Source organism: Erpetoichthys calabaricus, chromosome 17 (assembly GCF_900747795.2).
Source record: "Erpetoichthys calabaricus chromosome 17, fErpCal1.3, whole genome shotgun sequence".
Classification (NCBI taxonomy): domain Eukaryota; kingdom Metazoa; phylum Chordata; class Cladistia; order Polypteriformes; family Polypteridae; genus Erpetoichthys; species Erpetoichthys calabaricus.
Window position 1 is genome coordinate 87885442 of NC_041410.2, and position 23536 is coordinate 87908977.

Sequence of the window (23536 nt, forward strand, 5' to 3'; positions counted from 1 at the left end):
TAATGTATAATGACAATAACTGAACTCTGCATTATAGTCATACTGGCAGTACTTTAAACTTATTATCCATGTTGCATGAAGAAACTTTTTAAAATCAATCCTTCATTCAAAACGTCAATGGGTATGCTTCTTTCATAAACGAATGCATTAGATATCCTGTGGCTTTTCAGTGTTACTTATATCAGGCCATACAAGTTGTGCCACAACAACACACCATGCTGTATTACACTGCTGCCACCAATATGCATTGATGACACCTGGCAGGTTAGGTCCATGAATTTATGGACTTTTCACTACGTTCTGGGGGTCCTATCAGCTTGAATCAGCAGTACAGTGATTCCAAACAAGACCAGACCTTGTTTTTCCAGTCCACCAGTGTTTATGTTAAATTAGGCTACTGCAACAGTGCCATATTGTTTTTTTTGTTTTTAATGAGAGGCAACATTAGTTAGGTCATCAGCTGCCAAATTGGTACTTTCTAATATGCCTCTTTCTATATATATATTATACTGTGCTTTTAGCTGTCAAGCTTCAACTCCGCTATTAGTCTGTGCAAATCAGGTCTGTCGGCCACTTCCTCAGAGATCTGTTTGTGACAACAGCGCCTTTATTTGCTGGATGTTTTCTGAGTGGTGGTCCATTCTCAATACACCTGTGACAGTGGTGTTCCTGATACACTCACAACTGTGCGTCTTTTGGACAATACCACGTGGCACTGACAGCCACCTGAACCTTTAGTTGTGTCTATTCTCTGGTGGAAAATCAAAACGTTGAAATGGGTGTGAAGGTGATGGGTGCTGTTCACAAGATGAGTAGTGGAATGTGGCAAGGTGTGAGAGAATCTGTCGGTGGTAGTTTAAATAACTGATATGGGCAGTAGAGTTCCCAAGTGAGGGGTACAGGTGATTGATCTCATATCTAAAAGGATTACCAGATGGTGGTTGCAGAGATAAGCAGCCCAGATAAAAGTTGAGTATGGGAAGTGCCGGTAATGGGCTGAGTAGTAAGGTAATGGTGGTGATGCTGGTTATGCATGAAGTCTGGAAAAGTGAGTACAGCTGTTGTGGTATGGGGAACTGGTAGTGAAATTAACAGCTGGTATGGATTGTTGTTTGAATGATGTATATGGAGGGACATGCTCAAAGGGATGACTACCATGGGGTAAGCCTCTGCTCCTTTCTCCATCCATTGAATGCTCAGTATTCAATGGATGCTTATTTAATGTTTCAGCTTCTGAAAATCTGTTCCCCACTGCCTGTATCAAATTAAACTGCAGAATGAAGTTTTTCCAATCTCAGTTCAGTTAAATACAAATTTAGAAATGTATGTGAACAGAAACTGCTCTCTGATCTTCCAATTCAGTCAACAGAGAAATATGACAGTAAGAACAAAGATGAAGAAACTGCAATTCATCAAAACGTGGTGTCCAAAGGGAAAATTTTCCTAAAACACCCAAAAGCTGACAACACCTAGCAAGCAAATTAGTAGTATTGTTTTAGTCTTGTTTTTCTTATTGAGAGATCTTAATACACAATAGTGCATAAAGATCATTTGACATTGTACTGCAGGGTTTTGATACAAATTCTGTTCTGAATAGGCCCCTTCTCCCGCTCCGCTTTGAACCCCTGTCCACCAAAAGGTCTATGCACATAAATGTGTATATGGACGGTGGTTTGGTGGAAGTGTTAGAAGTAGCTGGAGTGATGGGAGCTTGTGATGCAGTGATAGTAGTTACAGTGATGAGGCAGTGCCGAATTAACCAATAGGCACATGTAGCATATGCTACGGGCCCCGCAATTTCGGGGGCCCCCAAATGGTGGACCCAATATTTAATGAAAAAATGTAGCATTGAAAAACTGGTCTTTAAAAATATTATCTTTACGTTTTTAAACTGTAAATTTCTTACATAACAAAACTTTAGGGGCCCAACACATAAAATTCACATAAATATTAAAAGATTCTTATTATAATCGAGAGTAAAATAATTATTTAGTCCGGTTTGAACTGTTCAGAATCTAAACTTCAGATGATGCAGACCAAAAGGGCCCCCAAATTTGAAATGTGCTACGGGCCCCCAAAGCTCTTAATCCGGCCCTGTGATGAGTAGATAGATAGTGTAGTAGCGAAGATTAAAAATTCAGATAGATAGATACTTTATTAATCCCAAGGGGAAATTCACATACTCCAGCAGCAAAAATAATAAATAATATAAAATTAAATTAAAGAGTGATAAAAATGCAGGTAAAACAGACAATAGCTTTGTATAATGTTAACGTTTAGCCCCTCGGGTGGAATTGAAGAGTCGCATAGTGTGAGGGAGGAACGATCTCCTCAGTCTGTCAGTGGAGCAGGACGGTGACAGCAGTCTGTCGCTGAAGCTGCTCCTCTGTCTGGAGATGATCCTGTTCAGTGGATGCAGTGAATTCTCCATGATTGACAGGAGTCTGCTCAGCGCCCGTCGCTCTGCCATGGATGTCAAGCTGTCCAGCTCCGTGCCTACAATAGAGCCTGCCTTCCTCACCAGTTTGTCCAGACGTGAGGCGTCCTTCTTCTTTATGCTGCCTACCCAGCACACCACCGTGTAGAAGAGGGCGCTCGCCACAACCGTCTGATAGAACATCTGCAGCATCTTATTGCAGATGTTGAAGGACGCCAGCCTTCTAAGGAAGTATAGTCAGCTCTGTCCTCTCTTGCACAGAGCATCAGTATTGGCAGTCCAGTCCAGTCCAGTTTATCATCCAGAGTATGAATGGAGATGGAGGTGAAGGTGCTGGTCACGGGGTGAGATGTGGAGAATTTATTTTGAAGGATACAAATAGTGTCTGGTGAATTACATACATGGGTTAGATTGTACATAGATGGGTATGGGTTGTATTGGGAGTGTACTGTATGTGAGTCATAGTGGTATGGGTAATATCTGAAGTGATGGTCACGCATGATGTGGTGATGGTGCTATGGTGATTAGGAGTAGCATTTGAAAGTATGGTTCCAACCTAGCCTTTGTATTTGTCATTATTACTTAATATCCTATAAATCACTCACCCATCAATCCACTCGTGCAATTAATCCATAAAGCATCAAGCGGAAGATAAGAACCAACCTTGAATAGGCACCAATAACTATGTATGTAACATATATAATTATTATTCACAATAATTGTGAATTTTCCCTTGGGATTAATAAAGTATCTATCTATCTATCTATCTATCTATCTATCTATCTATCTATCTATCTATCTATCTATCTATCTATCTATCTATCTATCTATCTATCTATCTATCTATTTCAAATTAATGAAATGATCACACAAAAGGACTGTTTTGAATAAAATAAAACAAAGTAATTAAGTCAAAGGGAGACTTGGGGCTCACTGTATGCAATTGTTTTTTTTTATTTTGTATTTTGGTAATATAATAATAATAATAATAATAATTAATAATCGTTTTCAACTCACACCCACTCGAGTTCAAGTCTGCAGTGTGGCGGTGTCTTGAGCCAAGGTCCTGGGCACTGGAACTTCTCTGGGACACAATATGTTAAAACACTCCCATCTAATTCACTTTCCACAGATTCTACTCCAGAGTAGTCGGCTGCCAAAAACAAGAAAGAAGAGCAGCACTGAGGAACCATTAAGTGAAGGGAGGACACGGTGTGCTCGAGGTGAGTGAGGAATGGCAGGCACGTCCTGTTTACTGAATACAATTTCATTGGCTGCTTCATTTTGTATATATTATAATAAAACAATTCTGGGACGAGATGTGACTTTTTCAGGGAGATACTTTCATGTCCTGTGAGACGAGACTTTGTGCCAAGAGATTTAACCACGTCCGGGGTCGGAAATAAAAGACAAAGAGTAGACGACAAAGTAGAACATCGTAAAGAATTCAAAAACATTGGCGCAATACACGTGCAGAGCAGGTTAGAGATAATGAAAGTACTAAAATTCGAAAGTCTCAAAAAAAATAATAGTAAAGATCGCATTAGCATAAACAAATGGAAATTATTACGGAAGAGCGAAAAGAGATTGAATATATTGTTCGGATTTAAACTTTAAGTCGGAGACTTGTAGATCGTCTTAATTTGTGTTGCCATCGGGGAAAAGTAGTGTTTCTTCCCAATGAAGAGGCCGATCCGCAAGAATTAAAAGATTTGTTGTTTGGTAAAAATGAAATCCACATACGCGAGTGGCAGAGATGCAAAGTGGCTGGCACATAGCACAGGCCGGGGGGGTTGGCAAGTGAAGCAAGCAGGGGGCAAAGCCCCCCCTAGTAATAAATAATAACAAAGTGAAATTTGTTATGAGACACTTGTCTCCTGACGTTAAGTGTATTGAATAGATGACTAAATATTAGTTAGTTATTTCCTGATATATAAAACCACTGAATTGCCTTCTTTTTTATATGCTTATAACAGAGCTTTCTGAAAACAACCTAATCTCATTCATGATCACAGCAGCTTTGAATGAAAAACACATTTCTTTATCTTAAAAATGTTAAGAAAATTAAGACATTTTCTAAAAATGCAGAATACTGAGAAATTCATTTACGCCTTTATTTCTTATAGGATTGACTATTGTGATGCATTACTCACGGGCTCTTCATTACTGTTCTTTATGCAGCATTCAGTTAATTTAAAATGCTGCTACAGAAATTATTACGAGAACGACAGAGTGCCCTGCTTACTTCTCTGAACTTGTCACAGTACATGTTAAGACCTCAAGACGCAGGCTTACTTATTTTATTAGTCCTTGGAATCGTTCAAGGTTTTAGTTACAGGGTCCCAAAGCTATGGAATTTTCTACCTGGTTGAAGACTCCCTACTTTAGTCTGGCATACCCCTAACTAGAGCTGCCGACTAGTTGTACAAACTGCATCTCTGTTTGATAGTCATTTGTACAGAAATATCCATCCATCCATCCATCCATTATCCAACCCGCTATATCCTAACTACAAGGTCACGGGGGTCTACTGGAGCCAATCCCAGCCAACACAGGGTGCATGGCAGGAAACAAACCCCGGGCAGTGCGCCAGGCCACCGCAGGGCACACGCACACACACACCAAGCACACACTAGGGACAATTTAGAATCGCCAATGCACCTAACCTGCATGTGTTTGGACTGTGGGAGGAAACCCACGCAGACACGGGGAGAACATGCAAACTCCACACAGGGAGGACCCGGGAAGCGAACCCAGGTCCCCAGGTCTCCCAACTGCGAGGAAGCAGCGCCACCGTGCCGCCCTGTACAGAAATATACATAATAAAATAATTAGAAGCAATTGTTAACCCTCCTCTATACTTTTTCTCTGTTCAGTATCTTGATGTGGCATTTGGTGCCACCGCTCTACTGCCAAGCCACTCTCCCGCCTATGGAAAAGTCATCTCAGATGCTGGGACCAGCCTTGGAATCATCGGATGGAAAGATTGGATGGCCCGTCCAGCCAGCACAGACCCAATTATAAAATGCCCAGTAGGGGGTAAGTGGCTAGTTGGCCGAGGCTTTCAGGACTTTGACTGTGTCTGACTTTGTCTTTCACTTTCTTTTTTACAATTTCCATCTACTCTACTGTCCGCTGTCAACTGGCCATAGTTCATCAGTTTATTCACAGACAAAAATGCTTGATTTCCATTTATGTTACTCAGGTTCTGCTTTGTTTTCTGTGTGTTTAAACACATCTGTATCTATACACTGTATGCACTTATTCTGTATTTAGTAATAAGTGCATTCTGTACTTTCAGTTTTCCCGAGAATGTATTCACAGTGTTTTGTGCCTGCACTTGGCGATGAGTGCTTTACAAAAATACATTGCAGTGTAAGGCAGAGACCCAGTCTATCGGTGGGGAGGGGGGCTTACTCACAGCCCTGGAGCTAATATGAAATCGTCAATAAGCCTGCATGTCTTTGGGGTCATTTGATGAAAACCTGCCATTGGGAGAATATACAGGTGCTGGTCATAAAATTAGAATATCATGACAAAGTTGATTTATTTCAGTAATTCCATTCAAAAAGTGAAACTTGTATATTAGATTCATTCATTAGTTGTCAGTTATAATCATCAACATTAAAAGAAATAAACATTTGAAATACATCAGTCTGTGTGTAATGAAAGTCCCAAATTCAGTATCTCGGAAAATTAGAATATCAATTAAGACCAATGCAAAAAAAGGATTGTTAGAAATGTTGGCCAACTGAAAGGTATGAACATGAAAAGTATGAGCAGGTACAGCACTCAATATTTAGTTGGGGCTCCTTTGGCCTGGATTACTGCAGCAATGTGGTGTGGCATGGAGTCGATCAGTCTGTGGCACTGCTCAGGTGTTATGAGAGCCCATGTTGCTCTGATAGTGGCCTTCAGCTCTTCTGAATTGTTGGGTCTGACGTATTGCATCTTCCTCTTCACAATACCCCATAGATTTTCAGGCGAGTTTGTTGGCCAATCAAGAACAGGGATACCATGGTCCTTAAACCAGGTACTGGTAGCTTTGGCACTGTGTGCAGGTGCCAGGTCCTGTTGGAAAATGAAATCTGCATCTCCATAAAGTTCGTCGGCAGCAGGAAGCATGAAGTGCTCTAAAACTTCCTGGTAGACGGCTGCGTTGACCTTGGACCTCAGAAAACACAATGGACCAACACCAGCAGATGACATGGCACACCAAACCATCACTGACTGTGGAAACTTTACACTGGACCTCACGCAACGTGGATTCTGTGCCTCTCCTCTCTTCCTCCAGACTCTGGGACCTTGATTTCCAAAGGAAATGCAAAATTTACTTTCATCAGAAAGCAGCAGTCCAGTCCTTTTTGTGTTTAGCCCAGGTGAGACGCTTCTGACGCTGTCTCTTGTTCAAGAGTGACTTGACACAAGGAACGCGACAGCTGAAACCCATGTCTTGCATACGTCTGTGTGTGGTGGTTCTTGAAGCACTGACTCCAGCTGCAGTCCACTCTTTGTGAATCTTCCCCACATTTTTGAATGGGTTTTGTTTCACAATCCTCTCCAGGGTGCGGTTATCCCTATTGCTTGTACACTTTTTTCTACCACATCTTGTCCTTCCCTTCGCCTCTCTCTTAATGTGCTTGGACACAGAGCTCTGTGAATAGCCAGCCTCTTTAGCAATGACCTTTTGTGTCTTGCCCTCCTTGTGCAAGGTGTCAATGGTCGTCTTTTGGACAACTGTCAAGTCAGCAGTCTTCCCCATGATGGTGTAGCCTACAGAACTCGACTGAGAGACCATTTAAAGGCTTTTGAGTTCATTAGCTGATTAGAGTGTGGCACCAGGTGTCTTCAATGTTGAACCTTTTCACAATATTCTAATTTTCCGAGATACTGAATTTGGGACTTTCATTAGTTGTCAGTTATAATCATCAACATTAAAAGAAATAAACATTTGAAATACATCAGTCTGTGTGTAATGAATGAATCTAATATACAAGTTTCACTTTTTGAATGGAATTACTGAAATAAATCAACTTTGTCATGATATTCTAATTTTATGACCAGCACCGGTATAAACTCCACATGAACAACAGCAGGGTGTGAGATTTGAACCAAGGACACTGGATGCATGAGGTAGCAGCACCGCTGCACCACCCTGCTGCCTATTGCTGAATTCAGTTTACTTCACAAAAAAATAAATTAAATAAACAAGCTATAGAGTGTTTATATTTAATTTGATCTAGTTCCACATATTTTTACCGTCAAGTAAATCAAGCAAAAAATAAGCAGAAAATGTAGGCTGAATAATTATTTTCCATTCCACTTCAATAGTGACAGTAGTGATGTTATGCAGTAATGTTTTCTCCTGATATAATAAATTAACAAGTCTACATAATGTAGTCTATTAAAATTAACCTCATTTAACACAACTTTTTACGGCTAGGTGGCTGATGCTGGTGTAACAGCAAGGCGCAAACAGACACAAATTTAATAATTATCTAATTACTGAAATTTGCAGTAATTGAGTTGTTTATAGATGCATCTGTGAAAAATAAAGAATTTCACTGGTTTTATTTCCAAGGTTTACAAACTTACTTAATGACCGCAAATTTAACAGTATTTTGTGAAGCAGGCAGCCTGGTGGCACAGCAGTTAACACCACTGCCTCACAGAAAGATGAATTTTAGCCCCAGCCTGGAGCTTGAGGAATGTACACTGAAATTAGTTGAGTGCCGAAACTACAAGTATAAGTAAAAAATAAAATTTTAAATATATGGTTGGATGTCCAGAAATCTCATAAACATGTCTGATGTAGTGGTAAAGGAAAATTTCATTTGGAAGGAGCAAACAATAAGAAAGCTGAAATAAGTTGAAAATAAGCTGCGGTGGGCTGGCGCCCTGCCCGGGGTTTGTTTCCTGCCTTGCGCCCTGTGCTGGCTGGGATTGGCTCCAGCAGACCCCCGTGACCCTGTAGTTAGGATATAGCAGGTTGGATAATGGATGGATGAAGTTGAAAATATGCAATCAAAGACGCAAGTAAATAAAAAAGTAATCAATCCATCCATTATTAGCCTTGTTTAACCCAACTCTGGGTTTATAAATCAATAACAAGAAAGAAAGGAAAGAAGAGTCTTACTGCTTTCTTCTGCATCCCACTGCAAGCTGACGGCCTGCCCCAGACAGCCAAGGTCTTCTGATTCAGTTACTGACAGAAACTCTGAGTCCGATTTGGATTCATCACTCCCTGTTTGTGCACCTCCACTGAATCCAGTTAAAGCTGCTTTGATTGAGTTGAAAAGCCAAGAAGGTCTCTTCCATTTTTCAGAGAAAGACAGAGAGTCGGCACTCACCGCTCCTTTAACAAGAGAACACAGAGAGAGGTGAAGTTTCTTACAGCCTTTCTACAAGATGAGACCTTTATGGCTGGGAAGCCCGGGATTGACCAAGAATCTCTCGTTGGATAATACGGTACCTTCTTTTGAGGAACGCTTCAGGGTTTAAAACTGTACCAGTTAACCAGTGGTAATCGGGGTGGTAATTTATACACAGCAAATAAACAACAGAAAGTTTCTTAAGCACTTATTGCATCATTATGCATCTCAGTAAATGTTGGGTTAACGTGATTAGAACTGACATGAATAGTTGACTTTATGGTCATACTAGACAAAGAGCCCGTTTCGAAAACGTAAGATGAAACGGGCACAAGATTGTGTCAGCAGTGTATGAAGAACAAATGATAAGTAACGAAGAAGTTGTTTTGTAATGATTGTAGTCCGCTTTACTCATTACTGTACAGGCTTGTACTGTTAGTTGATGAATTTTCCAGGCCTATAGTATAATATTGAATGATGAATGTTCCAGTACAATATGGAATAGTAATAAGTATAAGCACCACAAACCTGATATAGGTGTATTAAATTAATGCGTAATTAGGCCTTGAGCTGCAGTCGAAATCGCCTTTCAGGCCTCTAGAGCTTTAATCAAAGTCGCCTTTCTCTTTGAATTTTCGCGGCTGTAAATCCGCCGCCTGCCACGATGTCGGTCTCGTAAGGTTTTTCGGGCAGCTGCGCAGAAGGCGACTGCGCATTCCGGCTTCGGACGTGCGCAGAAGGCGACTGCGCATTCGGCTTCGGACAGACGTGAGTGAGTAGGCTGGCGAATTATATATAAGATAATGACAAGAAGGTTCAATGGTTGGTGCTGCTGTCTGACAGATCCATTTGGGTTATTATTATTTTAATTAATTATATATTTATTTATTTAGCAGGACGGCACGGTGGCTCGGTGGTAGCGCTGCTGCCTCGCAGTAAGGAGACCTGGGTTCGCTTCCCGGGTCCTCCCTGCGTGGAGTTTGTATGAGTCTCCCCGTGGCTGCGTGGGTTTCTTCCCACAGTCCAAAGACATGCAGGTTAGGTGCATTGGCGATCCTAAATTGTGCTTGGTGTGTGGGTGTGTGTGCCCTGCCTGGGATTGGTTCCTGCCTTGCGCCCTGTGTTGGCTGGGATTGGCACCAGCAGACCTCCGTGACCCTGCAGTTAGGATACAGCAGGTTGGGTAATGGCTGGATGGATGGATTTATTTAGCAGAAGCCTTAATCCAAGGTGATTTACAAAGCAAGTTACAGGAGTCTTTTTCTGTTTGTTACTGTAAAAAAAAAAAACACAAATCCAATCCCTTGTGATTCAATGTTGTATAATAGTATATTGTAAAAACATCAAAGGGGGGGGAATACTTTTTATGCCCACTGTACACGTTCTACAGATGTCTGTGTTAAATATTCTCCAGTCTTCTGTTAGCTTGAAATGCAATTGGCCCATGTTAGCCTTCACATTAGTGTACCCCGCAGAGGCCTGGTGTTTCACTGGTTAGGCTTTCACTCCTCACCATCCTCAAAGTAGGATTGAAGAAGTTTAGAAAAACGGTGGATGGGTGGGTGGGCAGGCGGAGAAGGACACTTAAAAAATGCTTAACTGTTCAAGATACCTCGTTCTATCAAATCAGTGGAGGAGATTTCATAACTTGCCGCCTTTTCTATTTCATTAGAAAGGCTAGAATGGTATTTAAAGCAGTATTAGAAACTGGTGACTAGGGACACAAATAAAATGAAAGTAGGTTATGCCAGGCAAAGCAAAAAATGACAAAATTCAATTTATACCCCAAGCTTTGCTGCAAATGTGACACTATTAATTGGCAAGAATGGAGTAAAATTGCATAGGTAGGTTTTTTATCCATACCCGTACAGTGCAAGATAACCCTGAACCTCTTGAAACGAGGAAATAAATCACTGCCTACTATAACAAAGCTACAGATAAATGGCTCCCTAAACTTCAATAATAAATTGTTTGCTAATATTTAATGAGCTTTTGGGGATTTTATGCTTACTCTTCAGGAGAAGTCTGTGTTTAAATAGGTTAGCGCTCCCAACACCGGATTCAGTTAACGGTTTTTATCCACAGGTCAAAAGGCTACTAGTAAGTCACTTTTACGGACAATAAGCTTGATGAATGTTTTTTGATTTCTGTCAATTGTCTACTGTATCTATCTATCTATCTATTGTATTCGTTTTCAGTTGCTTCTGTTACACAACTCTTACTACTGTAGTCTAAGGGAAAAATGTGAGTAACAGTCATATTATACCGAATACATATTCATCAAGGTTTTAGAGGTTCCTTCCTCCATTAGTGGGTTGCGTGGTGGTGAAATCTGCCCTAGATTGGGTGCCAGTCATCCCATGACAACAGCTGTGCCCATATCCACATGCCCACACTCCCTTAGTCTGAGCTAATCAGTTAAAGTACAGTGTGATATGGACGCTATATAGGCGCCCGACCCGGCACAGATTCACACTGAGGCACGTGTCAAACCCACAAGACTTTTATTTTTCTTCACCTGTGGTGCACGTCTTCCCCGTGAACCCCACAGGCATAACACAATCCCAAGCACTTGATCAAAACAACCAACCGTTCGTCTGGTACTGGTACTATTACTACTACTACTCCTCCTCCTCCTCCTCCTCATCATCATCATCATTCTGGCCCTCGAGTAGTGGCGGCAGGCTTTTTTTGTAGCCCTCCTGGAAGCGCTCCGGGTGGTAATTAGCCTAATTAGGCCGCACTTCCGGGTGTGGCTGCATTCCAGCCCACAGAGGCTCATTAAGCCGTGCAGCTTCTCCGGGTGGTGGCCACGGAGCCCAACAGGTCTGAGTCCTGAAGTCCCACACCTGTGGCCCCGATGTAATCCAGAAGGGCTGCCACCATGCATTCCGGGGGACGTAGAGTGCATCCCATGGCTGGTCTCCCGGCTGGGCATAGATGGATAGATAGATAGATAGATAGATACTTTATTAATCCCAAGGGGAAATTCACAAACACGGGCATGGGACCCGGCCGCCCATCACAATAGTCATGCACCAATTTAGACCATTCATGCTTATGGCCAAAGGCCATAGGGAATCAATAGAGTAGTAATGTTTGAGCAATTGCCAAAACCAGCCCCAGTAATAAACCTTTCATTATTATTATCATTATATTTTACAGGGTCTTATATGATTTCTGACTCTTGGAGGATCATATTGACCGGCACTGCTCCATATGGTTAATTCTTATGCATTCATCCCACATCGCCTTCCTTACACCAGTGTTTCTCGACCTTTATGGTCAAGTGATCCAGTTTAGCCACTTTAAATTCATTGACGACCCACTAGCAGTAACTGCAAACCACCCCCTTGGTGAAACAAGCTCACTTAGAAACTTTGCCTAACTACTCGAGCTCTTTCAGATGCCATGGTGATCGTGAGATGTCTGGGCTCTGACCCAGCCTGTTCTGAAGCCATTCCTGTGTAGCTTTTGCTTCATGCTTGGGGTTGTTGTCTTGCTGGAAGGCAAACCCCTCAAGGCACAGGTTTCTTCTGACTGCACCTTCCATGGCCTACTGCAGAGGAGCAGTCCTACTGTGTGATGCTGCCACCCCAATGCTTCACTATGAATATGGTGTGTTCTTGATAATGGGTATTGTAAGACAGTGTTTGGTCTGATGGCCAAAAAGCTCCATTTTGGATTTATCAGACCACAGCACCTTTAGGTGCGGAGAATTTCAAACACACATGTCAAGGATGGGAACTGAACCTACTTACCATTTACTTCAATTTTTTATTGATTGAAATGACAACTTTTGTGACAATTCTTTAGTTGGTTATATAAAAGACTACTGTAGCTTCATATTGATATTATTACTGTATGTAGTGGTTCTTTATATAAGATAACAAGAAAGATCTTCATTGTTCAGTTTTCATTATTGTTCATTGTTTTCCATATTTTTTGACATTATTGTTATGTTAACTTATTATTTGTCTAATAAAGTATTTTCTGTTAATTTTATTCCATTTAGTTATGATGTAACTTCTATGTGTGTTCTTCACTTGTCCCATTTTTCTTGTATTTTGTGGGTGTATTCCCCAAGAGGACCCATACCCAGTCCTATAGAGGCAGGCTGGGATTTGGAGTCCTAAGCGATGGGTGGATGAATCCCCATGAAGCTTCTGAAGCTTCTTCCTGATACAAAGTTTTTGAAGCTTTGAAAATAATGACATCTGGTAGTTTACAGAAACCATAGCAGCCTTGAGCTTGAGGAAGCGCATTACAAGCCATTGTCGATCACAGAGTTTCAGTCGGACTGGTGCGCTAATCCATAAGATAATAATGTTGTCATTATACTGCTGCAATTAATGTACAATAACCTCACCTATGGTCATGAGCTATGGGTAGTGACCGAAAGAACGAGATCGCGAATACAAGCGGCTGAAATGAGTTTCCTCCGCAGGGTGTCTGGGCTTTCCCTTAAAGATAGGGTGAGAAGCTCAGTCATCCGGGAGGGGCTCAGAGTAGAGCCGCTGCTCCTCCGCATCGAGAGGAGTCAGATAAGGTGGCTCGGGCATCTGATCAAGATGCCTCCTGGACGCCTCCCTGGTGAGGTGTTCCGGGCATGTCTAACCGGGAGGAGGCCCCGGGGAAGACCCAGGACACGTTGGAGGGACTATGTCTCTCGACTGGCCTGGGAACGCCTTGGGATTCTTCCGGAAGAGCTAGAAGAAGTGGCCGGGGAGAGGGAAGTCTGGGCATCTCTGCTCAAGCTGCTGCCCCCGTGACCAGACCTCGGATAAGCGGAAGACAATGGATGGATGGATGGAATCTACAATAAAAAATGTGTTGTCCTAAACATGTTGCCGTTACGAATATTGTAGAACCACGCTAGTGATCACCAATGGGTTCTTGGCTGTTAACAAATCTATTTGAGGTGGTTTGCTATCCTTAGCAGGGTGGCTCAATGTTGCTGCAGTAGTTTCAATGCGTTTGTGACTTTGGCAGGCTTGCCGTTTTTGTTGGCTCCCCTGCATTAAAGCTGCTCATTTGTGTGATGAAATGCCAACTCATACTGTTGGCAACTCTTCCCCAGGCTGATGACGCTTTACTGTTACAATAGAGGTGTAAACAGCAAAAATCCATCAGCACTCAGAACCGATGAGCACTGTCACAACTCTACCACACATTATAAATCACCACTGATTCATAGTTATGTGATAACTTTTTTAAAATCAGGGGATTTTTGCTATGAAACAATGTGAAAGATGATTTTTTTTCCATCATTGTTTGGGGAATAATTGCACTAAGCGCTTTAGGAATGTGCTTGTGGAACTGAGGATTGATAAGGTGATCCAGAAAATGTGCCTATAGTAGTCTAGAGTATTAATAAAACATTGTAAGTTCCAGTACAGAAGAGTAGTACAGCGTGGCACTTCATTGTTGGATAATGAATTCCACACTTTCGGATTCCATATTTAGTTTAGTATCGTCTTTGTATAAGATATGGCCGGTAGTTTCACATCCACTTTCATACCATGTGTAGCAGCTTTGAAGCTTCAGATGTCATCAATCATGTAGTAATGTAGCTTTGATACAGTGCTTCATTAAAGGGATACAAGCTTCAAGGCCTCGATGTCAAACATCCCATCCCTAGAAATCCCTTCACGGCTCATTTTGAATGCACTCTGCCGCAGATGTTTTTTGATTGTGAGTTTTGGCTTACTTTGACCTTTTACTTCTAAATTACGGACTTCATTTAAGGATTGTGATTTGGGTTTGGTGGCTATTGAAGTACCTGTACAACAACATTTTTTGCCTTCTTTTTGAGCCTTTGTATTCTTTTTGTTCAATAATAATTTTATTCATAAAGTTCCATTAGAGCAGTGTTTCTCTACCACCAAACATTGGTTGCAGGTTGCTGCCCATGAGTCACAAGTTCCTATACTTTATAATGTTAGTGGGCCGTGGCAGGTTACCTAAGGAAGTTAACTCGACTCTGTCTCTGGTGATCATCTTTAACTAGCCAAGGGGGAGTCCAACCCCCCATGATGCACCAAGGGGGACCCCATCCAAGTGGGTCACGAAGACACTTATGTGTGAAAAAGTGGGTTGTGTCATCAAAAAGGAGAAATGCTGCATTAGAGGACTACTGTATATTTGTTTCAAAACTACAGGTTTTTCATGTTTTTCTCTTGAGATACATTTTGAATTATTGAGATTTCTTAATACATTTATGAATGCACATTTTGGCCTAGTGTAGTCCGAAGCCAGCCACTTCAGTGGAAGTTAGGTTGCCTTCTTGTGCACCTCTTTCACACACGACTCTTAATAATGAACTATTTTGGGGCTTTACATAATGGTTAGTGGCAGAGAGATGTTTCTAGAATACAGTAATCCCTCGCTACTTCGCGGTTCACTTTTCACGGATTCACGACTTCGCGGATTTTATATGTAAGCATATCTAAATTCATAACGCGGATTTTTCGCTGCTTCGCGGGTTTCTGCGGACAATGGGTCTTTTTACTTGCTTCCTCAGTTGGTTTGCCCAGTTGATTTCATACAAGAGATGCTATTGGCGGATGGCTGAGAAGCTACCCAATCAGAGCACGCAGTTAAGTTCCTGTGTGCTGCTGATTGGCTCAGCGACAGAGTGTTGCATTAACCAGGAAGTCTCATCTCACTCATTCATCATTAACGTGCTAATGCTTCAGGGGCCGTGTCCAAGCACCAACAGAAGATGCAAATGATTGCAGAAAAGGTAAAAGTTTTGGATATGTTGAAGGAAGGGAACAGCTACACCGCTGCAGGACATCGATTCTTTTTATTTAAAAAGGAGGAAAAGCATGTAAGATCTACGGCCGCAGTGTCCTTTAACCAGGGTGCAAAACGAGTTGCAAGTGGACGTGATAAGGCAGTAGTCTGGATGGAATCTGCTTTAGGAATCTTTGCAACAAGGTCGACGACGTCATGACCGCCTACAAGCTGCTACGTGTACTTCGCTATACAGTAAGTGTAAACTTATCTACCGATTTCATATTGCTTAGCAGTTGTCCCTGTTTTTAATAGAGTAAATGGTGGGTTGTAAACAATACAGGGAGGGTTTAAAAACGTCCAAATACACGTTAAATAATTAAATAAAGATAGTGTCCCTACTTTGCGGAAATTCAGTTATCGCGGTCGGCCTTGGAACCTATCTCCCGCGATAAGTGAGGGATTACTGTATACCATTTATCTGTAAGCTGATTGGTGTGTTTGAAATGCTTTGTAGTCATTATATGTAAATTAACCTAGTTGGTTAAAGGAAGCCATTTAATTGTGGCAGATGAAATTTAATATTAGTAAATGTAAAGTATTACACATAGGAAGTAAAAATGTAAAGTTTGAATACACAATGGGCGGTCGGAAAATCGAAAGTCCACCTTATGAGAAGGATTTAGGAGTCGTAGTGGACTCTAAGCTATCGACTTCGTGACAGTGTTCAGAAGCCATTAAGAAGGCTAACAGAATGTCAGGTCATATAGCACCTTGACGTGTGGAGTACAAGTCACAGGAGGTTCTGCTCAAGCTTTATAACACACTGGTGAGGCCTCATCTAGAGTCCTATGTGCAGTTTTGGTCTCCAGGCTACAAAAAGGACATAGCAGCGCTAGAAAAGGTCCAGAAAAGAGCAATGAGTCTGATTCCAGGGCTACAGGGGTTGAATTATGAGGAAAGATTAAAAGAGCTGAGCCTTTACAGTTTAAGCAAAAGAAGATTAAGAGGTGACATGATTGAAGTGTTTAAAATTATGAAGGGAATTAGTCCAGTGGATCGAGACCGTGACTTTAAAATGAGTTCATCAAGAACACGGGGACACAGTTGGAAACTTGTGAAGGGTAAATTTCGCACAAACATTAGGAAGTTTTTCTTTACACAAAGAACGATAGACACTTGGAATAAGCGACCAAGTAGTGTGGTGGACAGTAAGACGTTGGGGACTTTCAAAACTCGACTTGATTTTTTTTGGAAGAAATAAGTGGATAGGACTGGCGAGCTTTGTTGGGCTGAATGGCCTGTTCTGCTCTAGAGTGTTCTAATGTTCTAATGTTAGATTCGTTTAGTCTGCCATGTTGCATTAACAGGGGCACGTGGGAGTCCACCAGTTGGTGTAAATAATGGACACCCATATTTGAATTTCATTTGTAACAATGGCTCGAGATCCATCTTTATTTACTGAGTATTTACCAGAACAGGCTACTTTTTTTTTTATAATTCTAACTTTTACAATTTATTCTGCTATCTAACAGGCTACTATAGCACTATAAGTATGTATATTGCTGTACTTTGCCATTCTTTATACTGGGTAATACTTTAGAATAATTCAGTGCCCCACACACAAAACTCCCAAGTTATTTTACCCCCTTTTACGGCATTTTTTACAAATTAATATAGACAAATGCCAAGCCATGCACTATTTTCTTTATCCTAGATTCCCAGCTTATTCAACAGAATACATACAGTATAATTACATCCAAGAAAGAATTACAAAGTTTAGCACTAATGCCTAATAGCACTTGGAACTTAATGTATTTTTCAAATAGCGTGCCCTGTGTGTAGAATTTGTATGCTCTTCCCATCTTTATGTTTTTATACAAACAGTCTGGGTGCCTTGAAGTAGAGGCATGTCCTGTAGTACAGCATTTTTGCCATGCAACCAACATTACTCCATTTCCAAACAGCTGTGTTCTGCAGAATTACATTTTGAAAATACTGCATAATTATCAATAATGTATTTGCCATAAATTGCTACTAACTAGAATGTGCATCTGAAATTATCCCAAAGGTGCATGAATTCTGAGTAAAAAGAGAGATAAGCCTGGTTTTATGATGGAACAGATGATAATATGTTTTGAGAATGATTAAGAGTGAGGGCCACATGCTGTGGCACTTGCCATTGAACCATTCCTGAACTGCTGTTTGATTCTCAGCTTCAGTGGGTAAATCTGAAAGTCTTTCCACATACTTGTGGGTTCCCACCAGGAGCTCTAGTTTCCTGTGGCCCCCATGTTCTTCTTATGTCTCCTCCAACCTCCCAAAGATGTCCATGATAATTAAACTCTCCATTCTCCACCAGATGTGGTGTTTGCGTGAGTGTGCCCTGGAATGGACATACTGACTGGTGTTGTCTCCAGCGATTTGCCCTGATAGCTTGAAGCCTCTGCAATCCTCCATCCATCCATCATCCAACCTGCTATATCCTAACTACAGGGTCACGGGGGTCTGCTGGAGCCAATCCCAGCTAACACTGGGCACAAGGCAGGAAACAAACCCCGGGCAGGGCGCCAGCCCACCGCAGGGTGCACACACACACACACCCACACACTAAGCACACACTAGGGACAATTTAGGATCGCCAATGCACCTAACCTGCATGTCTTTGGACTGTGGGAGGAAACCCACGCAGACATGGGGAGAACATGCAAACTCCACGCAGGGAGGACCTGGGAAGCAAACTCTGGTCTCATAACTGCAAGACCAGTAGCTTTACCCACTGCGCCACCGTGCCAGCCATCTCTGCACACCTAAATACATTAAATGGGTTCAATAATGAACAGATAGACTATAAGTTAAAACTGGTTCATGTTTGATTATTTACACTATATAATCCAAATGTGACGAAGATGGACAGGATTAGAAATTAGTACTTTAGAGGGTCAGCTCAAGTTGGACGGTTGGGAGACAAAGTCAGAGAGGCGAGACTGTGTTGGTTTGGACATGTGCAGAGGCGAGATGACGGGTATAATGAGAGAAGGGTGCTAAGGATGAGCTGCCAGGCAAGAGGAGAAGATGAAGGCCTAAGAGAAGGTTTATGGATGTGGTGAGAGAGGACATGCAGGTGATGGGGGGTAATAGAACAAGATGGAGAGGACAGAAATATATGGAGGAAGATGATCCGCTATGGCAACCCCTAACAGGAGCAGCTGAAAGATGAAGAATCCAGATTCATCCAAAGTTGTAAGGAGATCATGGGTTTGCATCCTGGTAGTGAGTAGTGAGAATTGAGCTACATATATGGGCGGAGTGGTGGCTCTGAGGCTAAGGATCTGCGCTGGTATCCAGAAGGTTGCCAGTTCGAATCCCCGTCACTGCCAAAAGAGATCCTACTCTGCTGGGCCCTTGAGCAAGACCTTTAACCTGTAATTGCTCCAGGGGCGCTGTACAATGGCTGACCCTGCACTCTGACTCCAAGGGGTATACGAAAACTTAACAAATTTCTAATACGAGAAATCGTATTTTTAAAGAACAAAAAAAAAAAAAAAATATATATATGTAAAGTATTATTATTATATTGTTGCAATTTAATACAGACCTCCTGTAATTATATACTGTATCTCAGTTGGACTGGAAGTACAGTACATGAGAATTCTCCAAGAGATGCTGGCCTATTCTGTCTAGCTTGGCATGTTGCCACTGTGACCTTTGCCAGAATAAGCAGACTGGAAGTGAAGGTGCAATGAAACAATGAATACTACAACATAAAATGAATCAAGCAATTCCCACCACCAGGGCCGCTGCTGGCCAAATGGGTGCCCTAAGCAGAAATTTACTTTTGTGCCCCCTCCCCCAAATATTAGTTAGGCAGCCGTAACAGAGGTGAGGGCGCGCGCGTCATCACGTGTGCTTAGCCTACTCTGCGTTCACCGTAAAATGCAATATATACGTTTATATTTTTGTTTATTTGTATATGTATATTATTAATATTAATTTATTATTATAATATATAAAAACGATTTTTTTGAGCAGCTGGGATGGTGCCCCCCTGGGAGTTGGTGCCCTACGCAGACTGCGTACTCTGCGTATAGGGAGCGGCGGTACTGCCCACCACTGTTAGTTAGCCAGTTAGTTAAATGACGCTGGCTAGAGAGACACCTGCAAATTATGAATAGCTCCAGATACCGAGGAGAGAGAAATAGCAGTGTTTGTGAGTGGGCTATGTGATGATAAAGCACATCATTTGACTTTTTTGTGCCACACTTCAAACAAAAGTCCTTCAATGAATACAGAAACTATAAATAGGAACAAATCAATTATCCAACCACTCCTGTATATCCACAGCAAAAACATTTCATAAAGCAAAAAAGCAATTAAAATAGTGGTCCGATTTACAGCATTAGCGCTTCACAATGATGTAGGCAGACTGAGTGTAAAAAAAAAAATGATTTGTTCCAGGGAAATTAGATTAGGAAGTTGCTTTCATTTTCTGAGCCAAAGAAAGGAAATACTCAGGGATATTTAATGAATAAACATAAAAAAAAATTCCCTCAGGTTCTGGTCTTGTGCTAGGATATTAATAGATGACGCAGTGGTTTTGTGGGGAAGCGTATAATTTAGTTCTCGGCTGATGGAGTAGATCAAAGAACTATTATAGTCCTGCTACTTCGTACTGATTCTCCCTAATGCAGTTTTTTCCTGCCATTTAACACTTTATCTTCTGTAATGCCACTTTGGTACTTTTGAAACTGTAAATTTAATTAAACTTTCTTTTAATCTGACAGCCATAATGCCCATATCCCTCTAATTATGACACTTGGGACATTTCATTTATTATGGAACTCAAACGTTTGAGAATTTTAACTGTTGAATGACCAAAAAACAACTAATAACTTGGAATAAAATCTTAGTTCTAAAATACGGTATTTTTTCATTTATTTACATGCTTATCTGTTAGTTTGTGTATATATTGATTCATTATTTGATTCATTTACATTTTTTTCATATGTATCCGATTTACATAGATATTGCATAAAACAAAAATTCATAAACAATTACTAAACTTTATCTTTTAAAGTTTCCACTGCATCACATAACTTGATTGTTAAATTGAACACTTATTTCCCTCAAAATATGTATTTACAGTTTACATACATACATAAATTAAACTGAAAACTGTTTGTTTGCCTATTATGCAAAAATGGCTAAATTACTTTCTACTAAATTTTGCATGTGTGTTGCCATTAGTCCTACTTACAATATGGGCTCTATGGCGTATCGGGTAGAGGGGCAACTCCAAAACCAGTGTCGATATGGGGGGCAGCAATTGAAGCAGGAATGTCCTGGGGCTGATGGGAGGACACCGTTTTGGAGCTGGACAGTCTGACATCTGTGGCAGAGCGATGGCCGCTGAGCAGACTCCTGTCAATAATGGAGAATCCACTGAACAGACAGAGGAGCAGCTTCAGCCACAGACTGCCGTCACCGTCCTGCTCCACTGACAGACTGAGGAGACCGTTCCTCCATTTTACTATGCGACTCTTCAATTCCACCTGGGGGGGTAAACGTTAACATTATACAAAGTTATTGTCTGTTATATTGTATTGTTATCACTCTTTAATTTAATATTTTCTTTAACAGTATGCTGCTGGGGTAGGTGAATTTCCCCTTGGGATTACTAAAGTATCTATCTATCTATCTATCTATCTATCTATCTATCTATCTATCTATCTATCTATCTAATCAGATTGCACAAAGTTTTTCTTACCAGCCAAAGTAGAATCTCATCTAAGTCTGCAGGTACAACATTTTCTTCTCAAATAATTTGGATAACAATTTTATTGCATTGCTGGATTACAGCTTTTGTCTAGGAGTACCTCATTTTGTCTCATTGTAGGTTGTATTTAGTTATGTTGAATTTCCAAAAGACAGTTTTTGCTCATTTATTTTCATCATCAGGACACTCTACTGAAAAATACGACGGTCCGAAAGGGGTGTATGGTGTTGCCAAACCTGTAAGAAACAATGTTCCATTCCTTTCAGCCAACCACCCCAAAGCACATTTTTTAAAATTCCAAAGCACCATAGCTGAGAAGCTTCTCTCTTCCTACCTAGCACTTGGATGGCGCATGTCTTTATTAACACATTTTTGACACGCTCATTTGGATTTTTTCCCTCAAGAACTTAGCAGCCTCTAATGATTGTGGGGAGGACATCGCTCAAATGGAGAAATGTTACAGTGTAAAGTGGAGCAAGTTTACTTTAGAAGGCAACTGTTGGTCATTCCACTGTGCAACACCTTCAGAGGACTATAAGAGAGAAAATAAACTACCAAATGACTGCATCTTGTAAGTAACAATTATGTTTAAAAAACTATAAGTGTAATTATTTTTTTCAAGTGTAAATAATTTATCCATCCATCCATCCATTTTCCAACCCGCTGAATCCAAACACAGGGTCACGGGGGTCTGCTGGAGCCAATCCCAGCCAACACAGGGCACAAGGCAGGAAACAATCCCGGGCAGGGTGCCAACCCACTGCAGGACACACACAAACACACCCACACACCAAGCACACACTAGGGCCAATTTAGAATCGCCAATCCACCTAACCTGCATGTCTTTGGAATGTGGGAGGAAACCGGAGCACCCGGAGGAAACCCACGCAGACACGGGGAGAACATGCAAACTCCACGCAGGGAGGACCCGGGAATCGAACCCAGGTCCCCAGATCTCCCAACTGCGAGGCAGCAGCGCTACCCACTGCGCCACCGTGCCGCCGTAAATAATTTATTTTAAATATATATTTTTTTCTCTAAAATAGTGTTTTTACATTTTAAAACTTCACCTCGGGGTGGCACAGTGGTAGCGCTGCTGCCTCGCAGTTAGGAGGCTTGTGGTTCGCTTACCAGGTCCTCCCTGTGTGGAGTTTGCATGTTCTCCCTGTGTCTGCGTGGGTTTCCTCCCACAGTGCAAAGACATGCAGGTTAGGAGCATTGGAGATCCTAAATTGTCCCTGGTGTGTGTGTGCGCCCTGCCTGGGGTTTGTTTCCCTGCCTTGTGTTGGCTGGGATTGGCTCCAGCAGACCCCAATGACTCTGTACCTAGGATATAGCAGGTTGGATAATGGATGGATGGAAAAACGTCACCTCTTAAACACTGGATTGATAAGGAACTGGCTTGGATTCAGCACTCTCGGATCTATAAAAACTGTCTACATTATTATTTTTTTTTTTACTTTTGCAGATCAGTGTAATATTGGCAACACCGTACACAATGTATACACAAATAGACACTACACACAGTAAATATATCTGATTCTTCTGTTCACAATTACAGATTACATACAAGAGCAGTCAGGTAACAAAATCATTTTTTTCAGTTATTTCATTAACAGGTTAAATATTTCAGGAAGGAGAAATCTTGGTATCTGGAGAGCATTCACAACTATTAATCAAAATGCTTTGTCGACAGCACACACATAACGTAGAAAAATCCTCCAGCAGCACTGCTTTTATTCTTTTACTTTAGATGATTAAGATCTATTGGTTGTGATTTTCTGTTTGCTTTTATAAATGATTTTTGTTAGTAGCCTTTGAAGTCTTGTGTTTTTATATTATTTTGTTAAAAGCAGTAAAAAGACATAACATTTATTTTATGCCGTAAACATGTGTAAAGGAATAGCATAATGGCTGGTCTTGTGACTTGTGCCATGTGTTTGTGATAATGTCTCAAAAATTACACAGCAAGGTTCAGTTCAAGGATAGTGGCGCATTAAGGCTGAAACCACTGAGCTGTTTTCTCAGCCTGAGCTATTTGATAACATAATCATTTACAACTCAGCAGATGGTGTCTTCACGTGGATAAAGAATCTCGACGTAAAGCAAAAACCTATCAGTTCAATCCCCACTACTGACTTCCTACTTGACACATCTCTATATTTTTTTGCAACTAATGGATTCATCTCTCCATTGTAAAAAAAAATTCTTGGA

The 23536-nt window shown here is 41.3% G+C and overlaps 1 protein-coding gene across 1 annotated transcript in view; it reads right to left on the reverse strand.

Moving 5' to 3' along the window:
- LOC127526108 (77 kDa echinoderm microtubule-associated protein-like) overlaps window positions 1-23536 on the reverse strand; it is a 75502-nt gene that overhangs the window by 17776 nt on the left and 34190 nt on the right. The window contains exons 6-7 of the mRNA XM_051920289.1: window positions 8574-8834; window positions 3455-3590 (exon numbers count right to left, since the gene is read on the reverse strand). Of these exons, the coding sequence (XP_051776249.1) occupies window positions 3455-3590; window positions 8574-8834 (397 nt within the window). The remainder of the gene's footprint in view (window positions 1-3454; window positions 3591-8573; window positions 8835-23536) is intronic.